The following is a 21,563-nucleotide window of genomic DNA, read 5'->3' on the forward strand; positions in this document are numbered from 1 at the left end:
CCACTACCCTGTTCTTTTACGCTATTGATCTCTGCAGAGCATTTTTCAGCATTCCAGTAGCTAAAGAAAGCCAACATCTGTTTGCCTTTACCCGGGACAATCGCCAGTATACCTGGACGGTCTTTCCTCAGGGGTATAGAGAGAGCCCCCCTTACTTTTCCCAGGTCTTACATTTGGATCTCCAATCTCCTATCTTCCCTGGAAGCTCTACTATCCTTCAATATATAGATGATCTTTTACTTTGCTCTAACTCTCAGTGTTCTTCAGTTTCTGACACCCTATACCTCTTACATCAGCTGGCAGAAAAGGGACATAAAGTCTCCAAAGACAAGCTACAACTTTGTTCCCCCACAATCAAATTCTTGGGGCACAAATTAACCCCAGATGGACTTCAGATAGACCCAGCTCGTATCCAAGGGATATCTCATTTTCCTGTCCCCACAACCAAATGCCAGCTATGCAGCTTCTTGGGTCTAATAAGCTATTGCAGGACTTCAATCCGTAATTTCTCATTCATCACTCAACTCCTTTATTAAGTCTTAACAAAGGAAACTCCTGAACCTTTGCCTTGGACCCCAGAGGCACAACACGCCTTTGACAGTCTCAAACAAGAGTTGATCTCACCCCCAACTCTTGGTCATCCCAATTATCATCTTCCCTTTTTCTTTTTTGTCCATGAGACACAAGGAAACGCCTTGGGGGTTCTAGTCTAACAACATGGAGGACAGAAACGATCTGTCAGTTATTACAGTTCTCAGCTTGACTCAGTTGCAAGACGTCTACCACCCTGTCTTCGAGCACTAGCTGCCTTTTCAGCCCTTATCTCTGCAACTGAAAAAATGGTTCTTGACTCCTCCTTAACTGACTCCTCCTTAACTGTCTTCGTCCCACATGTGGTCAAAACACTTCTGGATTCTCATCGCACCCAACATCTCTCGGCTAGCCAGCTGGCCACCTTTGAACTGCAGTTCCTTTCTTCCCCTCACATTTCGGTAACTCCACGTGGCCCTCTGAATCTGGCCACTCTTATGCCCCTCCCAGAGAGGGAACAGAAGACCATGACTGCATTGCTATTACTGACTTACTCCTAACCCCCTGATCGGACTTACAGGAGACCCCTCTCAAAAACCCTGACTACATCCGGTTCATGGACGGCTCTTACCTCTGAGGACCAGATGGGACACTCCATGGAGGCTATGCTATCTATAGTCTCCCTGGAGGAAACTATCGAGTCTGGACCATCACCCTAGGTCCAATCAGCTCAACAGGCAGAACTGCATGCTCTCACTCGGGATTGCATTCTGGCCTCAGGTAAAACCCTAACTGTATATACAGATAGGAGGTATGCCTTTGGGGTAGCCCATGACTTGGGTATGCTTTGAAAACTACGAGGTTTCCTAACCTCTTCTGGCCAACCCACCAAAAACAAGCAATATGTTCTTGACCTTATTGACTATCCTCTTGCCTAAGGCTTTAGCGATCGTTAAAACCCCCACCCACAAAGCCACTTCTACCTTAGAAGGCAAAGGCAATTACCTTGCTGACATGGCAGCTGAACTGACGGCATCCTTACAAGTCCTCCCTAGTTCTTTGCACTCACCTAACAGAAAAAGGAAAACTTACTTCTTTGGACACTTTACGTGAAGCACAACAGGCCATGTCATCTAAAGAAAGAGGGAAATGAATCAGGCAAGGCTGCCAGATGGACCCCAGGGATAAATCTATTTTGCTGGGCCCTAATTCTAAACCATTCCTCCCGGAAAGCATGCAGAGACCACTACTGGACTATGCGCACAATCTAACACATTGGAATACCGGTAAAATGGTCTCTTGGGCCAGATATTATTTTAGGAAAACTTCCCCTATGACAGACCATAAGATATATCAGAAGTACACTGTACATCCCCAGTATAATCCAGGAAAATCCCTGCACACAGCAGCAGGCCGGTTTCCCTTACCTCAAGGCCCTTTTGAAATCTGGCAACTGGACTTCATCTAACTCCCCCTTCTATGGGGTTCAAATATGGTTTGTATGTTCTAACATTGGACTGAGGCATTTCCCTGCCACCAGGCAACAGCACAGGCAGTAGCAAAAATTTTATTGGAAAAAATTATTCTCAGTTGGGGACTCCTCAAAGAACTACGTAGCCATCGGGGAACCCACTTCATGGGACTCACTGTTAAAGAAATTTGTAAAATCTGGCCAATCTACCAACATTTCCATTGTGCCTATACCCCTGGTCTTCTGAGTGAGTTGAAAGGACCAAAGGCATTATCAAAGCCCAACTGGCTAAACTCATGACCGCCTTTGATCTTTCTTGGCCTCGGGCCTTACCTCTGGTTCTTCTTAACCTCAGATTACTCCCACAGGAAAATATCATTTGTCCCCTTTTGAAATTATCACGGGAGGACCTATGAGACTGATTGAGAGCCTGTATTCACCCTCCCTGCTGAAAGGGGAGATGTTACATTACTGCAAGAACCTAATACAAAATATTACTGAAAGAGGTAAATTAGTCAAAGATTCTTTTTATGGTGAGCTCCCAGGAGATCAAGATCTACAAAACCCACTTGAACCAGGAGACTCCATCTACTGGAAAAGAGATCAGCTTAAGGACTCATTAGAGCCCTGGTGGAAGGAGCCCTACCAGGTACTGTTGACTAATCCATGTGCTGCCAGATTAGAAGGTGTTGACTCATGGATCCATGTTTCTCATTTAAAAAGGGTGCCAGAACCCCCACTCCAGTGGGAATCAACCCCCTTATCTGACACCCGGCTCTGGCTCTCCCATGCCAAGACCTCTGCCACAGACCTGCCACTGGATCAGAAGCAGACGACACCCAGAGGAGACAGCTTACCCAACATTCTGGATCAGGCCTGTAACCTCCAATCCTCATGACCCCATATGAAAAACAGCTTAATCCGCTCATACGGCTCTACCCATTGTTTTTCATTCTGGCTGTTGTTTTTATCTTACTGTGCCCTCCTGGTACTACCCTTCCTCATTGTTTTCCAAGGTCGGCTTGATGATGCTATTTGCCTTACTCTTGCTCTTAGTCATTCAAGATTACTTGAGAAACAATCCTGATATTGTAGACAGGCTACAGCAGGATCCATCTTTAGTAGTTTGGGACCTTTGGTGTCTTCCGTGGTTTGAATTCCTTAATGATGGCCTCCCTTAAAAGTGCCATACTTGATTACCCTTTTCACCTGCATTTGCTCTAAACTTCTGACTCCCTCTCTAACCCCGATACCTCCCCCACCACACTTGTCTTTCGTCCATCCTTACCTTCCTACTATACAGAACATTGCTTTCAAGATTAATCTCTCCTCCTGCTGGATCTGTATACATCGAAATCATTCCCTAGAAGACCTCGACCTCATAGGAGTACCCCTGTCACTCTCCACCTTGCTTAAGGCCTCTGGCAAATATACTGGGTTTGATTATGTAGCTTATATGATCACACATGACAGTGGTAAGGGACCAAGGCCATGAATGGAAGACGGATATGCTGATTGGAATCTGGCTGACCCTGCTGCTTCCCATCCTGAGGTTTTAGGCCAAGTACATACTTTACCTTATAAGGCTTCATTATGCCTTCGCAATGTACATGGCTATGGGCTACTCCCGGGTTTTCTCAACCATACCTTGATTTGTAATAACACCACTGAATACAATGCCACAGAACATATCTTTATTCCTGTAAACAATCAGACCAACTATGAAGTCACTGAATTGGATTCAATTGTTATCCTTCTTTGGGGAAACTTATTAATGAATGCTTCTGGCACCTGGATGCCTGAACTATTAACCTTTACAGACTCAAATACCAACAGAAGCTGGAGAATAGACCAACACTCAGGAATCCCCCAGCTGATGGTCAATTCAACCCAAGTCTCCTATAACCTTACTAACTCCACCACCATGTTACATTCTCCAAACCTTCTCACCCTTCTACACAGAAATCCTCGCTGCTCTTTCAATCACTCCCATAATCCGAATGACACGAGTCACTTCCACCCGCTTTGTGCTGACGACTATATGCCCACCTACAAACCTTTCTGGATGATTGACTCGTGGCAACCTTAGGACCCTGCTATTCTTTCTGCTTCAGTCCAAATTAATACCACCCACACAAAGGTTTGGGCCCAAGGATCTAGCACAGCCATATCTCTATGGGGATCAGGTTATTTCTTTCTATGTGGCACTAACATTTACATAGTTCTTCCAAAGAGATGGAGGGGGAACCGTCATCTCACTGCTCCCTGAAAGTATATAACTTAACCTCCCTTGGACCTTCAGCCTGCATCCCTAATTTGGGATCTTTTCTCTCCATGGTCCTAACTAAATAGCAACATAAGAGGAGAAAGAGAGACCTTGAATTTGGAATCTTGCCCATAACTAACCCTATCATAGATAGAAGTGGCCTAGGACACACCCTCTACAGGGGACTCTTTTGGTTCACAGGCATCCTAGAATTGGAAAAATCAATAAGAAATATTTCTGTTTTGGTTCAGCAATCTTGGAAGGCCACTAGCTCTGCTATAACCCATCAACAAGCAATGATAGAGTCTCTAGCTGCGGCAGTCCTCCAGAACCACAGAGCCCTTGACATACTCACAGCTGAAGCAGGTGGGACTTGTGCCCTGTTAGGAGAAGACTGTTGCTTTGATGTAAATGCCTCAGGCCAAGTTACCCAGGATCTATAAATACTCAGAAGGAACGTTAAAATACTGGAAAAAACTCAACCATACCCCTGGAACGGACTGGAAATGTTAGGCTATCTTTTCCGTTGGCTTCCCGAGGGAATAGGTTCACTCTCACATCTGTTGCCAATCTTCCTCTTTTTGCTTGAGGAAGATTGTCCCTGAGCTAACATGTGTGCCAGTCTTCCTCTATTTTGTATGTGGGATGCCGCCACAGCACAGCTTGATAAGCGGTGTGTAGATCTGCGCCTGGGATCCGAACCTGCAAACCCTGGGCTGCCAAAGTGGGGCGTGCGACATTAACCATTATGCCACCAGGCCAGCCCTTGTTATGATTATTATCATCCTAGGACTCAGCATTTGGCTCCTCTTTAAACTTATTTATTTTTTTTTTGTGAGGAGATCAGCCCTGAGCTAACATCCGCCAATCCTCCTCTTTTTTTTTTTTTTTTTTGCTGAGGAAGACGGCCCTGGGCTAACATCGGTGCCGATCTTCCTCCACTTTATATGGGACGCCGCCACAGCATGGCTTACCAAGCAGTGCGTCGGTGCGCGCCCGGGATCCGAACCAGCGAACCCCGGGCCACCGCAGCGGAGCGCGCGCACCCAACCGCTTGCGCCACCGGGCCGGCCCCCTCTTTAAACTTATTTTTGCTTGTTTCAAGCAGTGTCTGGATGCCACCCTGCCTCTGGCAACCCACACGATGCTGGCTCAGGTCACCACCTACGTTCAGCCCATGCCATACTCTGAGGCCTCCTATGTGGGACTGGATAGAACCCAAGCAGTCGAAGGGGCACTTTGGTATTGAGGGACCTGAATACTCCCCGAATTCATCAAAGGTGTCGCCCTGGCAAACCTATGATCAAGAGGGGGAAAATGATAAAGAAAGAGATAAGAACAAGGCCAGAGTGACATAACGGTTACCATGACCACCTCAAGGCCAGGCTATGGACAGAAATAAAAAAAATACATTTTAACCTTGATTGTCACCAGATGGCCGGAGAACAATACAGTAGCCTTTCCCTGCGGTTAAGACATTTAAAAAGCCCCCGGGCCCAAGAGAAACTGTAGCTGGAAGGGGCGACCAATCAGAACTGGACTCAGCCTTAATCTTGCAAACTCTGCATTTTTTGCCTTTAAAAACCAGCCACTCTAAGACTGGAGGGGAGGGTCACCTATCAACTTGGGGGTTGGGGTGTACTTCTCCAGTTTGCAAATCTTTTTTTTAATAAAGCCTCTTTTTTCATGAAAATTTCATTTTTGCCTTGTAAAGCTGTTCATTTCGGTTAACAGATATTATAGAGAGAGACAACTCTACAAGTGAGGGACAATCAACAATAACCAAATAAAAGTTGAGCCGCAATTACAAGTAGTTCTAAATCGCAGTGGGTGTAATTTCCCCCTATAATAGAGACACCAAGGATTAGTCAGAGATCTCTGAGAAGATAAGCATACAGACAAGTAGAGCCAGGGAAATTAGCAAGCACGATTTAACGTTTCCAACGGCAAAGATTATTTTTAAAAACGGAGTCCCCATGGTATTTGAGGAATGTTTAGTGACAGATATGGAAATGGCTTAGTTAAATGGGCTCTCCTGTGGCTGAGGAAATAAAAATGAGAGATCCCAGAGAGCAACGTTATTTCACATTTTTATAAATCACGTGGAAGAAAGAGGGCACAGAAATGTCTCCATTTGCAGATAACAATCATTCCTTCAGGTAATTAATTGCTAACCCAACGACAACTTTAGGGAGATTTCAAAATGCGACATGACGGAGTAGAAAAGTGTTAGATGACCGTTCTGAGAGGCAAATATCTTTATGGAAAAATGAAATGATTCTTTATAAAGTGATAGGCTCTAACCTCTCAGTTCTAAGTGCCTGTGGAATCTTACTATAGACAAAACTAACAATATGATAAACACAGGATAATATAAATCTATCAAGCACAAGCTCCCCAAAGTCATTTTTATCCGCTCCTCCCCTGAAACAACAATAAAAATCACACCCCTACTCTGTCATCCTAACCTCTGCAAAACCACAATGCGTTATCATCACCTGGAACACTTAAGTTCTTGCCACCTCATCTCAAGGAAGCTACTAGAGGGACAATTAAAATGAGTAAAGCAAAGGAGAGATTTCTTTTTGAAGGCAAACTAACAAGAGGTCTTCTCAGGCTGCAAAGAGATATACCTGCAGTCAACAAATAAGATAAAGTGACCTTAGAAATGTAAGAAACTAAGCAACAACCCTGAAATGTTACAAGGGGTAAATTCAGGGGGAAAAAAAGTGATACTTGGTAACAGGGGTGCTAAACAACTTCTTATTCCAAATGATGGTGCCAGAAGCATAACTAGGTAGAGGAAGAACTTAGATAAATCCACATGTAGTGGCTTTGGGGAAATCAAGGAGGGTCTGTGGAACAGGACTAATTTTTTCAGCTGACCCAGAAGACAACCAACAACTGCTTCATGACATGATCTGGGCTGCTATCCCAGACAAGCCCATGGAGCCCTTTCCCCTGTGGGCTCTGAGCAGGACAGGGCTGAGCAGGGCTCAGTGCCGGTGCAGCCTGATCCGACAATAGGCAGGCCTCCTTCCCGGGCTGCATGGCAGACCCTTGGATTTTCATTCAAATGCTGCCCACAGAAAAAGTGGGGACTTGCTCTCTCATCACGTCCCTCCTCAAAACCTACATTCCCACCAGGAGGGTTCACACCCTCCTGTCTTTAGCTCAGGCTGCTTCTAGAACCCGGAACACCCTTTCATACCCTCACCTTCTCCTACCCATAGCACCTACCTGGCCAATTCCTATTCATCTTTCCAGGCTGTGCACAAGGTCAGCTTCTCTGAGAAATGTTTCAAAGGCAACAGAGTACTCTGAGAGGTGTAGGTGTGAACATGACAGGCTTTCTCAACAGGCTACCTGCAACCAAATCCTAGCTCCACTCCCAACTGTGCCACTGCCTTGCTGTGTGACTGCAGGCAAGTTTAAATTGAGATAGAATTTGACATATAACATTGTGTAAGTTTAAGGTGTACAACGTGTTGATTTCATACATTCATATACTGCAGTATGATTACCACTGTAGCATTAGCTAACACCTCTATCACGTCCCATAATTATCATTTCTTTGTTGTGGTGAGAACAATTAAGATCTAGTCTCTCAGCAACTTCGTAGTTTATAATACAGTATTGTTGACTATATTTACTATGCTGTGCATTAGATCTCCAGGACTTATTCATCTACTAGTTGCAAATTTGCACCTTTAAACAACATCTTCCCAATTCTCCCACCTCCCCAGCCCCTGGTAACCACCATTCTACTCTCTGTTCTTATGAGTTACATGAGGGATTTCAAAACTTTTTACTAACATTATTAATAGAGAAGCCCCTTCAAGAAAATAAATACAACCAACTCTGCTTATCACCATTTTCAAGCATATAACAATGAGTGTCTATTTTTTCTGCGTTCATTAAGTAGCTGCTGTGTGCCAGGCACCATGCTGGGTGCTGGAAATAAAAAGAGGAATGAGACTCAGCACCTGCTCTTTGAGGAGCACATTTCCAGAGGGGGAGACAGACAGAAAGATACATATATGGTGACAAATGTGATGAAGAAAAAGAAAGCAGATTAAAGAACTGAGTAGCAAAAGGCCCTATTTTTGAAATAATTTTTCTAGAAGTAATGAATAATGATTTCTGGGTAGAGTTATATTTCATTCCATTCTTATGGTTAACAGACATATTTTTTTCAGTTAAGGTCATTACAATCAAGAGAACAGCTTATGTTATTTTCAGAGATGGAGCAGAATACTGGCCTCCCAATGATTTCTACATCTTAATCCCTGGAGCCTGTATGTTACCTTACACAGCAAAAGCGGCGGTCAGGTTTTCCAGGTGGGCCTAATGTAATCACATGGGCCCTTAAAAGTGGATGAGGAGGGCAAAAGAGTCAGAGAGATGTGGCGGGAGAGGCAGGAGAGATTCAAAGTGTGACAGGGACTCGCACTGCTGTCATTGGCTTTGAAGATGGAGTGGGCTATGAGCCAGGAAATACGGGTGCTTCCAGGAGCTGAGCTTGACCCTGGGCCAAGGGCCAGCAAGGAAACAGGACCTCAGTCCTACAACCACATGGAACTGAATTCTACCAACAACCTGAATGAACCTGGAAGTGGCTTCTCCCCTAGAGCCCAACTCTGCCAACACCTTGATTTCGGCCTTGAGAGACTTGAAACAGAGAAACCAGCAGAGCCCGCCCGACTTCTGACCTACAGGACTATAAGACTGTGTTATTTTAAGCTGCTAAATTTGTGGTAATTTGTTACAGCAGCCATAGAAAACTAATGCAGAGCAAAAGAGTAAACAAATGATGCAACCCAATTTGGGCCTTTTTCACATCCCTGGGATAATGGGACCAAGATTTCTCAGAAGAAGGTAATAACAGGGTTTAAAAACAGGGAATCAAGAGCTCCATACTGCCTACTCCAGGGCTTCTCAAACTGTAAAGGGCACACAACCCTCCTGGGAACCCTGTGAAAATGAAGCTTCTGATTCAGTGGGCCTAGGTGGGGCCTGAGAGTCTGCGTTTCTAACAATCTCTCCAGGGATGCCCAGGCTGCTGGTGCACAAGGTCACTCAGAGTAGCAAGGACAGGTCTCTAGTAGAAAAGCAGACAAGGCCCTCCACCATCTCACCCCCGCCACCCTCCACTCTTCCCTCCATCACATCGTCACCAAGCCCTTAAGGACAGAGATTCATCTGCCTTGTTTGCAGATGTGTTCCCAGAGCCTGAAAGAATGTCTGAAATATAACAGGTGCTCTAAATATTTGTCAAGTGAATGAATAAATTAATGTTAATTTTGAACTTTTTAAAGATTTTATTTATTTATTTATTTATTTTCCCCCCAAAGCCCCAGTAGACAGTTGTGTGTCATAGCTGCACATCCTTCTAGTTGCTGTATGTAGGGCGTGGCCTCAGCATGGCCAGAGAAGCGGTGCGTCGGTGCGTGCCCGGGATCCGAACCCGGGCCGCCAGCAGCGGAGCGCACGCACTTAACCGCTAAGCCACGGGGCCGGCCCCTTGAACTTCTAAGAAAAAAAAAAAAGAGTAGAAAGGGAAATCAGGGGCCAAGAGAGGCAATGAGAAGAACAAAAAGAAAAGTGTGGCGGGGAGGGGGGTCAGAGAGCAGTAATTTGAGGAAAGGCGCTTCAGCAACTCTTTGAAGTTCAAGATTTAAGTGACTGAGTATCAGATTTCAGCCTGGAGGAAAATTCGGGGAGGCCCCAGAAGCAAACAAATCCAACTTGCCCAGAAAGTTATGTCAGTGCAACTACAAACAGCTGATTTTCTGCAGTTTTTGCGCGCACGCACCCCTCCCACCCCCCCCCCCACACAGAGGCAAGCACACTGGTTTCCTTTCCTCCACATTCCACTAATATCCTGCTTGTGACCTTGTCCTGCTGAGATGATAAAGCCGGGATAAATTCAGATCTGTGCTACTCCAAAGCGGCCTCATCAATGAGTGCTCTTCTGTAAACTTGGGGAAGGAAGTGAATGATGTGTCTGCATGTCCGGCCAACATAAATCTCAGCTGTGTCTGGCATGAAATGTCTCCCCTTGAATGGGGTGGGAGGCCACCCCCAGGCCTGGGCAGCTTGCCTCCAGCTGGGCTTGTTTTTTGTTTTGGTTGCAAAGTCACCAAGACCTCAGGAGAAACAAAGCAACTGAGTTTTTTCGTTGTTTTGTTCTAATGAGTCAAACTTGCCAGGGACATGAAGCTGAAGTCTGCCCACAATATTCTTATGCTTCCCTCACATACGGCCAAAAGTTCTAGCCAACAGATCCTTTCCTTCGCTCACATGAGCTAATATTCTCTAGCTCTGTAGCCATGACTCTGTTTTTAACCTTGGGCTTCTAGAACCACTAGGAAAATCATGCTTGTTAAAAGAAATGCTCTCCCATCAAATATCACTGTTTTGTTTTTAGGAAGATAATTTAGAAAATGAGGTAAAGAGAACTGCCCTTTCTTTTCTAATGGGGAACAAACATCTGGACTTTCCCCACCTCTGATTTCAGTTTCATGACAACACTGAGCGTGTGACCTGGATCCATTTCAGGGTAAACTGCAAGAACCCAGGGTTTCACCCAAAAATGAGAAGCCCATTTATTTCTCTGTTTTACTGTTTCTCGTGACCACTGAGTGCTCCCAGTCCTGCTGTTAGCGGCTCACTGGACCGAGAAGGTCAGGCCAGGAGGATTTAGAAAAATAAGGCCCTTTCTACACAAAGGCATGAGTCATTTTTAAAAAGGTGTCCTGGGGAACCAAGCTTTAAGTTTGTTGTTTTTCCCAGTCTGACAGCAATCTTGAAAGACTTTCAAAGTGCCAACAGAACTGACTTTCAGGGCCCTCTGCATTACTGAGTGTGAGGCTCAGAAGGAGGGAGGTTAAACGGAAGCTGTGACACAGCTCTTGGCCAGGGCCAGCCAACCGGGTGCCACTGGGAGTGCAAGGGAAGTCACTGCAATCTGCTATTCACAATTGGCCCAAAGGGCCCCCCAGGGAGCCGTTGGGAACACTGGGTTTAACCCTCCAGGCCCATCCAGGGAGGTTTCTGAGGCTCACCCTGCCTGGGACAGGGGGTGCTCTCTTAGCTGTCACTGCCCAGACTAAATGCACTGCCAGAACCCTTAGCACTTAGGACCCCCTGGTTTCTCAAACATTTCCATGGAAAAGTGACAGCAGGTTTGTTACCAAGTCTAGTTACAAACCCAGTGTCTCCAGTGTGTAGTTCTTATGAAATGTCTGATAAGTCCAGAGGCAGGAGCAATGGAAAACAGCAAAAGGGCTGGGGGTGTTTTTGTCACCGACTAGGTGCCTTGAGAAACTCAAAGGTGGGTTTGGAAGCAACTAACTGTTTTTCCAGGTTGCTTCTTTTCCTTTTGTGTATTAAGGAGACATAACCAGCAACCATCCTGAAACTGACCAAGCCATGATGTAATCACCAGCCATCCTGAAACTGACCAAACATCACCACAAGAGCTATGCCCATGACCTTTGCCTTATCTTTAATGCAAAGATCTCTCCAGGAAGGGCTTAGGCCTCATTATGTGGAAGCATGTTCTCCAACTGAGCCTGTGCAAGCGAATACCCGCCTCTCCCTTTTGAATGTTCATTCCCCAACCAAATAAAAGTTCCTGCTTTCCTTTGTTCCGGGACGCCATGACTCTGGAAATGATTCCTCATGGCCTCCTATTGGCTGCAAATACACTTTACTTTGTGAGACAACTTCCACTGGTGTAGAGTCTTATTTAACTCACCAGGAGGGGAGCCCACTTGGTTCGGTATCATTTTGACTGGTCTGGACCTGTCAAGATGAAATCTCTCCAAACCCTGGCTATCCAACGGGTAGTAGCTTGTTTTTCTTCCAGAATTAGTCTTGACTGGCCACAGGTCTGTGAGGATACTTTGGAATAGGGTGGTCATACCACACCAGTCATTATTTTCCTTTCAGTGAAATAAAAACACCCATCACGCTTTTCACCCAGGTTTTCTCAGGGTGAATTTCAAGATCTCCCAAACTATTATACTCCAAATTAGCTTCCAAGTGCACAACTCCTGAACTCCTGTTTTCTAAAGTCCTTAATCAAAGCTAGAGTCAAACAGCAACTTTTCAAAAAGAACTGCTCATTGAAACCACATATTCCCGACTGGCACAATGGCCGATTCTAATGTAATCTAAAGGGCTTCTGGAGCACCATTCAAGTGGGTGCCAAATGGCCAATGAAGCTCACTGACAGCTCTTCCCAAAACGTCCAGGACTTTCAGAGGTCAGGGCTTTGTGTCCCTTAAGGGGCATCAACACTAAGAATGCCTTATCAGGCTGCAACCACCATCAAAGAGAAAGAAATGAGGAAAAGCTGTAGCGGCACCCCCCTGGGCCCTGCGCAGCACCACATTTTGCAAGACTTGATAAATCCGATTTGGTGGATGGAGTCATTTAGAAGATCCTATGGAATCTGAAATATGTAGACTGGATTTAGGATTAAGTGCAATGATGAATGCAATTCAAAGCTGACTGGAAGGAAAAGAAACACCTGACAGTTTCATGGACACACATGCCTGTGGTCGGTAAAGCGTCCTATCACACTGCTGCATCTCTCGCTCCCCCATCTACCCATCAAATACCTATTGAGCTCCCCATGTGCCAGGCACTGTGCTCAGCACTGGGTACTCAATGCTGAGCAATATAGTTCTTGACGCCCAAGGCCAAATAATCACATTTTGGAAACAAATTTCTGCTTCTATCATAACTCGCATGCCCGGGAAATACCCACCTGGGGAAGGAGCAAAAGCTGGAGACAAAATCATCCCACTGACCCTACAACAGTGGTGATATGGCAGCTTTAAAATGTATCTGCCATCTTGTCAAAACATGTTGACACTCTTCCCATCCAGAGGTTATGGTCTCTCTCCCCTCCTGTTGAATCTGGGCTGGCCCTAGCAACTCGTCGTAAGCAATAGAGAGCCACAGAAGTGATGCTGTGAGACTTCCAAGGTTAGGTCAGAAAGGCAATGTAGCTTCCACCTTGCTTGCTGGGACACTGGCTTTTGGAACCCTGAGCCATCACATAAGAAGTCCAGTACCCTGAGGCCATGTGGAGAAGCCATGTGTAGGCATTCCAGCTGGAAGTTCTAGTCTTTGAGCCCTCCTAGCCCAGATGCCAGACCCATGAGTGAATGAGCCTTTGGATGGTTACCCCCAGCCTTCTTCATGGAGCAAAGGTAAGCCATCCCTACTATGCCCTTTCTAAATTCCTGACCTAGAGAATCCATGAGTATAAGAAATTGTTGCTCGCTTTCCCATGTTTGGGGCAGTCTGTTATCCAGCAATAGTAACTGGAGCAGATGGCAAAACCAAAGGCCAGCACGTTCCTCTCCCCGACACGGTCTCCATCAGGATTCTCTGCAGCAACAGGAACTCTTCCCTGCTGTCACACTCGATGCTGCCATAGGGCTCAGCTTCCACTCACTGCCTCTACAGCGGCCCTCCCCAGCACTCTGCTCCAGGCGGTCACTGCCCACACCGCCCTGCCCAAGCCTTAACTGTTAGCCTTGCTGGGACCTTCAGCCCCTATGGGGCTGAGGGCTGCTGCTCTGCCACTGCTGGGCTGGAGGGGAACCTAGAGAGTTGTAGAGGATCCCAGGCCCTGGAGGAACAGGAAGGCCTGCAATCACCCAACGTCCCTCCTCTCTTTCTCACATTCCCTGGGCTGGAGAGTTGGCCCACATCCCTCTCTTTCTGCTGCCTGGGCACCACTGAGAGACTCAGAACCAGTTACGGTGAGCCAATCACCAATGTATGCAATATATCCATTCTTGGAAGGTATGGAGTCAGGGACTTAGCTTAAACACTCTTTCTGGCTGGCCCACCCCCTTAATACGTTGTTTAAGAACACAGACTCTGGGGTCAAATCCTGGCTCCATCACTTTCTAATTCTCTGACCTTAGGTGACTCACTTAAACTCTCAAACTCCAGCTTCTAATCTATAAAATGGGGATAACAGTACCTACCTCATAAGGTTGTTGTCAGGATCACAATGAGGGAATCTATGTAAAGCACCTGGCATGTACTAATTGCTCAATAAATTTTAGCTTTTTTTTTTGGTGAGGAAGATCAGCCCTGAGCTAACATTCCTTGCCAATCTTCCTCTTTTTGCTGAAGAAGATTGGCCCTGAGCTAACATCTGTGCCCATCTTTGTCTCTTTTGTATATGGGATGCCGCTACAGCATGGCTTGATGAGCGGTGCGTAGGTCCTCGCCTGGGATCCAAACCTGCAAACCCCGGGCCGCCAAAGCGGAGCGCAGGAACCCAACGACTACACCAGCAGGCCGGCCCCAACTTTAGCTATTTTTAATAATGTCTTCCCTAGGAAGAAGCATCTCTTGTGACTTACCCCTTGCAAGACTTGAAAGCTGTCGTTGTTGGGTGGTGGGTCTTGATCTGGGTCAACACCAACTCTATAAATCACCAGGAGAAAGACAAGGAGAAAAACAGAGAATATTAGCTTGGACCATGGCAGCGATGCTGGCTAAAAGTAGCCAAGAGGCTGACCATCTTCCTGAAGTGGAAGGAGTGGTTAGCTAGAAGAGGAAGGCTGTCATGCAAAAGTTGTGAGAAAGAGGTCGTATACCACATCAGACCCCAGGGGGTAGGAGGGGCAATAAATCCTGTGTGCTGACACCCTGAGCAAGGCTTCTGGGAAACAGCACCGCCTGGCAACTGTCCATCTGCCTTCCTGCACTAGACAGTCCAGTTACCAAAAGGTGGGTCCCACTGCACCAGGCCTTTTCCTCTCTGCTGCTTCCTCACTTCCGCCTCAACCTGCTTTTATTCCCCTAACCCTTTGTTACAAAATTTTTCATATATCCAGGGAAGTGTTGAAAGAATTTATAGCGAACACCTGTATACCCACCACCTAGATTCTACCATTAACATTTTGCTGTACTTTCTTTATCACGTATCTATCTGTCTCTCTATCATCCATCTTATTTTTGGATGAATTCTAATCAAGTTGCAGACATCAGTACACTTTCTCTAAACACTCCAGCATGCATATCATTAACTTTTTATCCTGGTGCCCCACGTCCTCCCACAGCAGAGATGAGCTGAGAACTCACACATTTGAGGTCAACAACTGAAGGCAGAAAGAAAAAGCAAAGTAGCAAAATCCACTTATAACAAATTCCATAAAAACACTAGGGTAGTTGTCTCGGCTTAGTAACATACCCACCGTTGCTCTATGCATCTGTTAATTCTTTATCCCTGTACCTTTCCTCATTCTGAGGCAGAGAACTGTGACATCGATGACATAGATAATATGAGGCAATGGGGGAAAAACAAAGGTGCCAGGAAAATTCTCTATCTTCCCTCACTCCCTCCAGTGTTGCAAAGAATAGACGGTATCATAAAAGGTAAACCTGCTTTCAGCAGGTCTGATTTGAGCTTGAAGAGAGGTGACGAATGGCCTCAAGCACGGGTGTGATTTGCAGTCTGGTACCAAGGCGCTGACCCCAATGAGCAGACAGTGGACACACAAAGCCCCGTGTGTGCATGCCTTCCCTTCTCTCTTCCCCACCTGTGATGCCCAGGATATTTCTTGAGAAAAGACACTGACGGACAAGGACAATATAACACAACGTAGATGTACTCCCTCTCTTAAAGCCAACCTCTCCTCTGTCTTATTCCAGGCTTGGCTGAGCACTGACGCAAAGAGCGTGCCCTGGAATACAGAAGGAAAGGGAACACTTACCCCATCTTTAGCTGAAGGCAAAGTTTTAAACCACCAGATGGATTCATGCGTTCAGCAAATATTTCTTGAGTGCCTACTATGCCAAGCACTGTTCTGAGCACTTGGTTAAAACCTACAGTGTCCCTGGTACCCAGTGTCCTCCCCATGGGCCTGAGGTTTGATGGGATCTTTGTAGTGAATTAGATGGACTTTGCTATGTGTCTAGAGGCTGCTTCCAGGCAGGGGTTTCTGAGAGGTGGAGACTTGTCCTCACAACTCGACATTATCTGGGGACCTCCAAGCAACAAATCTCAAAGAGATTTTTTGACATGAAATCCATCCAATTCAGAGGCCTCAGGGCTGCCCAAAAAAGTCACACCAGAGCCTCAGTGCACCCAACACGTCTAATGTGCCAAAGTGTGGAGGAGAGGTCACATGTTGAATTCCTAGCCATTGATCTTTAACCCTCGCTTGTTTAGAGAGTCTCTTAATGTACATTACCTGGAGAAAGGTCCTCTATAAGGTGGTTTTGTCAGTATTTGTAAGATCAACAGCTAGGAATCCAATATTAGGCCTGGGTCTGTGGACTCTATAGCAGCACAGAGCCACTTCATGACAGACTAATTTACTTAGATGGGCCCCCGGGTGCAGACTCAGAGGGGCAGAGTGCCTGTTACCTCAGCATTTCCCAGACAGCCTACCAGAACACCAGGTGACAGGCAGCCCTAAGCCTAACCACAGAGAAGCTATTGTGGAGGCGGCAGCAAAGCATGACAAGAATGTGGCAGTTCAGATCTGCCACTCATAATCTCTCCTTTCTGTACTGTGAATTTTGAAACGCGTGTATTAGCCTTTGTAAGTAGCTTCCATGTCGGTAAAGATAAAACAAATTAACATTATCAGTCTAATGAAATAGGAAGCCTATGGGTAGGAAAAAACGCTTACGTGTGCCCTGGACTACAATGAAGAAAATAAATTCAAATATAATAAAAGCTGTCAAATGAAATTTAGCCCCTTCTATTCTTTTAACTAATCTCTACTAGGGGAAATAACATTTTATTTAACAAGAATTAAAATTCTGTTTAACAAGAACTGCTTATAAACACTAGGTTTTGACTATTTTCATTCAAGCCCTGGCCAAGTCAGTGGAACTCATCTATTTACCCTGGGCCCACATGGCCAGGCCAGAATTCAAACCAATAAAGCACAAAACATTGGAATAACTTGATAAACTCACAAAATTAGGGCCACCATAACCTCATTCCAAACTTGTGATGTTCAGCATTTTGTTTGGGGTATCTTGAGAGTGATTCTAGATCCACACTGTCCAACAGAACTTTGCAAATGACAGTAGTGTTCTACATCTGCACTGTCCAGTGTGGTAGCCATATGTGGCCACTGAGCACGTGAAATGGGGCTAGTATGACTGAGGAGGTGCATTTTAAATTTTATTTAGTTTTAATTAATTAAAATTTAAATTTAAATAGCCACATGTGACTAGGGGCTATCGAATTGGACAGTACAGATTCTAGAAAGTACTAATTCCAGCCATGTCTCTCTAGAATCACGTTTTTCTCAAGTAAAAAAGTAACAAGTGTCTGCTACCTTTTGTCTTCTCAATGATAATACCCAAGATTCCTGCTGGGGTCCTGCAGAGACAAAACCCCAAGTCCCATAAATATTAAGTAAAACTTTGCTTGTACTGATTACTTAGACCATGGAGACATTCCTCACTTCATCAGTATATAAAATAAGTTTTAAAACCCTCTGAAAGCTCTTCTTTACAGATAAATGTCATCTTATAAACATGAAAAGAATGAAAGAATCAGAAAATCACCATTTCCTACTCCCAATGTAATAACTGTTTCAAGCAAGGGTCATCAGTAGATGATTTTACCAGTGGGTGAAAGGTTTCTGGGAATCTGGCTACTCATATGATGTCAAAGGATCACTCTATAAGTTCGTTTTTAGTTACAAAGGGAAAATGATACCTTTACAGTGGAGAGAACTATGGTCTACAGTGATCAAATTCAACATCACTAATAAAGGGACCATCTGTTGGTTGTCATACTGTGGTGGCTGCGTGTTGCTGTGATGCTGAAAGCTATGCCACCAGTACTTTAGATACCAGCAGGGTCACTCATGGTGGACAGGTTTCAGTGGAGCTTCCAGACTAAGACAGACTAGGATGAAGGACCTGGCCACCCACTTCCAAAAAAATTGGCCATGAAAACCCTATGAATAGCAGTGAGGCATTGTCTGATAGAGCACTGGAAGGTGAGAGGACAGTGCAAAAGGACTGGGTAGGGTTCCACTCTGCTGTCCACAGGGTCGTTAGGAGTTGGAATCGACTCGACAGCAATAACAACAAAAAAGGGACAGCCTGACAATATGCACCACCTGATAAGAAATATATAACACCACTTTTACAGTATTTCTGGCAAAAATGATTATCTATCTCTAGTCATGAGGAAAACAAACCAGAAAAATCCAGATTGTGGGACAGTCTGCGAGACAACCATTTTGAATACTTTACAAAAAACCTCTCACCGTAGTAAGAGACAAAAAGTGGGGGAGGAAGATTGTTTTAGATTAAGAGAGACCAAAGAGACATGATAACCAAAGTAAACTCTGATTGGCTCCTGGATCCAGCATATGTGTGTGTGTGTGTGTGTGTGTGTGTGTGTGTGTGTATAAAATTCATGTTCCTTTTCTCAGATGTGATAAAATATTGTGATCCTGTAAGAGACTAGATTCCCAGGAGATACATGCTGAAGTTTTTAGGGATAGAAAGTCACGATGTCTGCAATCTACTTTGAAGTACTCTGAGATGGTTGAGAGAGAGCTGGAGAGCGCAAAAAGGGACCCCCCAAAAAGATACAATGTTAACAATTGGTGTATCCAGGTTAGAACTTGGGTATTCATTGTTCCATTCTTTCAATTTTTTTGCAGATTTAAAATTTTTCACAATTTAAAAAGAAAATTAACTATATCCTTGATGAAAATGTTTTGAAAATATACATCAGTATATTTTACTGTCTCTCTAATTTAATCTAATCGACTAATATTGATGATTCAGGGTCTCGTATTATTTCAGGGTCTGAAAACCACAAATTGTAAAGATTCATGGACACAGCGTGCTATAATAGGTAAATATAGGCAACAGGTACAGATTCTAGTAATTATGTGGTTTTATTTTCCAGATAAATTCTGGAATATTTTGTTCAGATTCACCTTCTCCTAAAAGTGAAGGGGAAGGAGAAAAATGCTAGTTAACCGAAACATGTAGTTAATCCAATTCCAACCAACGTGGCCATCTTCAGATCTGGTTGTGCACGTCCCCTGGAAATCTGCAGTTCTGACGACAGTCCTACCCAGCAGCTCCTTTCATTGCTTTGACCTTCCTCTGCCATGGAAGTTCTGATCCTCACTGCAGCCACTTGCTATCAATCACGTGTCTGAGATGCAGCCCAAACTCCTGACAGTACAGAGCCTGAAACGATCTCCTGGGCCCTCCCACAGACAGAGGACCATGGGAAGGCCCCTTGGGGTGTCTTGGAGCTCCCTGCTACTGGTGTAAGTGCTGAATAGGAGATTCCTGAGAAAGGAGAAAGAAACAAAGACCTGCTTCCCAGATTGCTACTGCTTTTTAAATACCAAAGGAAAACAGACCAGGGGCCATGAGATTCAAATGGTATTCTTCTGCGACCTCTTTCTCCATTCAAGGCTGTTTACTCTAGGATGATTTAATAATTACTTTTCTGGCAGGGTTAAGGGTCCCTGGGACCAATCCCCAAGGATGACACTGGACCCCTACAAAGCGCCTCATCCTTGGGGCAGAGCCCAGAACCAACCTGGTCTCTGCGGACAGGAGGTTGAGCAATGGGCCAGGGTGTTGGTGGTGTGCTGGGCAGCAAGACCAGGTACTGTAATGCCTCAGAAGGCTTGGGGATCCCCTAACTTTCTGAAATTCCTAGTTTCAGGCAACCATCCACAATATACACTTCTTCGCGGACCTGCTTTAATGCTTTTGATCTAGGACATTTTATAAATCTGGAACTTTTTGTGTGGTTTTATGATATCATATTTTAGCATTCCCCTGATACATCAGGGTTGAACTCATCAGAGCACATACAACAGTCATTTCTTCCAGAATGAACTGAATTATCCTTATTTTCATTAAGAATGAAAGAAACATGGAACTCTCACACCAAATGAGAAAATAAAACAATCAAACTGATGTGCTCATTCTGGAATGAATAAATACAGAAAATGAGTAATTTTCCCTCTGGTATAATATGTACATTCTGATTAACTGCCATATAAAATGCCATGAAATCTCAGAAATTTTAGAAGTATTCTACTTTAATCGACAGTTTTTTTTTTAATTTGAAGGGCTGAGGTCCTAAATAATTTGAGGAATATGAGACACACACCTTCACGTAAAACCTTGAACACCAGGTCATAATCTGAATTTTCTCATGTCCCAAGTGTAATAACTTGCACTTTGCCTGACAGACCTTCCTTCCCGAAGGTGGGATATTTTGAAGGAAAGAATTTCCTCTGCGACTTAACTGATATTTAAAGTCAGGTCTCCAAAATGAACTTTTGTGTATGTGTGTATCTGTATGTGTGTGTATTTTAAACAGCAGGAAAAACTGTCAACTCAGGGAACTTAATGCTTCAGTTAATTGTATGCATGTCATTGCACTACACACCTGGGACCCCAAGATCCATGCCCCATGACAGGTAACGCTGCTTTCACCACTGCCCTCAGAGAGTGAAACACTCTCACGATGCCAAGAACAGAGTTCAAGCCTATTTTGCATTTGATCTACCAGCCCCAAGACTCAGATCAGGAAGAAAGCATGCGGATTAAAGATACAGAAAGGAAAGAAGAAACATTAAAGTCTTTACTCTGATTGCCCAACATCGCCACTCTTAAGCATAATCAAATCATAAACTTGAACGGACACTGAGAAATAAATCACATTAGAAGAGTCTTTAATTATCTCTGGTTAAAAAAAAATCTGTTTTTTGCATCTTCTGATTCACTACGATAAGGTACAAGTACACAAATACACACTTAAAAAACTAAAACAGCATTGGCGCTTAATTAAGACGGTATAAGCCATACCCAAGTCACGGCCCTGAAAATGGGCTGCTCTTAACACTAAGCTTAGTCGTACAAGGAGACATTTGCCAACTCCGGCTTTGGTGTTGACACCCATTCCAAAATGCGGGGAAAGGGGACAGAATCTCAGGAACACTGACACATCAGTCAACCCAGAGAAAGGTGGAAAAATGATTAGACTTGACCTGACCTTTTGCCTCTTTCTTAAAAGAGGCAGAGGGTTGGCACACACAGGAAGGAGGAAAGAGACAAACAGCATAAAGAGAAACATCTCAGGTTAGAAAGAGGAGAAAAGCCAGGCCCCGGTTAATTTGTTTCTGAGGATGCCCTTGTGTCACCTGAAGTACTGCCAGCGGTGTTCGTTCTGGTCCTCTTCGGAGGGCTCCTCGACGCCAACTCTGGGCAGCAGAAGAAGGGAATGTGAGT

The 21,563-nt window shown here is 44.8% G+C and overlaps 1 protein-coding gene across 1 annotated transcript in view; it reads right to left on the reverse strand.

The window, feature by feature from the left end:
• SLC9A7 (solute carrier family 9 member A7) overlaps positions 1 to 21,563 on the reverse strand; it is a 158,296-nt gene that overhangs the window by 24,199 nt on the left and 112,534 nt on the right. Inside the window, exons 13-14 of the mRNA XM_058535726.1 lie at positions 21,476 to 21,535; positions 14,669 to 14,732 (exon numbers count right to left, since the gene is read on the reverse strand). Coding sequence (XP_058391709.1) covers positions 14,669 to 14,732; positions 21,476 to 21,535 — 124 coding nt within the window. The remainder of the gene's footprint in view (positions 1 to 14,668; positions 14,733 to 21,475; positions 21,536 to 21,563) is intronic.

The sequence above is a fragment of the Diceros bicornis genome, chromosome X (assembly GCF_020826845.1).
Source record: "Diceros bicornis minor isolate mBicDic1 chromosome X, mDicBic1.mat.cur, whole genome shotgun sequence".
NCBI lineage: Eukaryota > Metazoa > Chordata > Mammalia > Perissodactyla > Rhinocerotidae > Diceros > Diceros bicornis.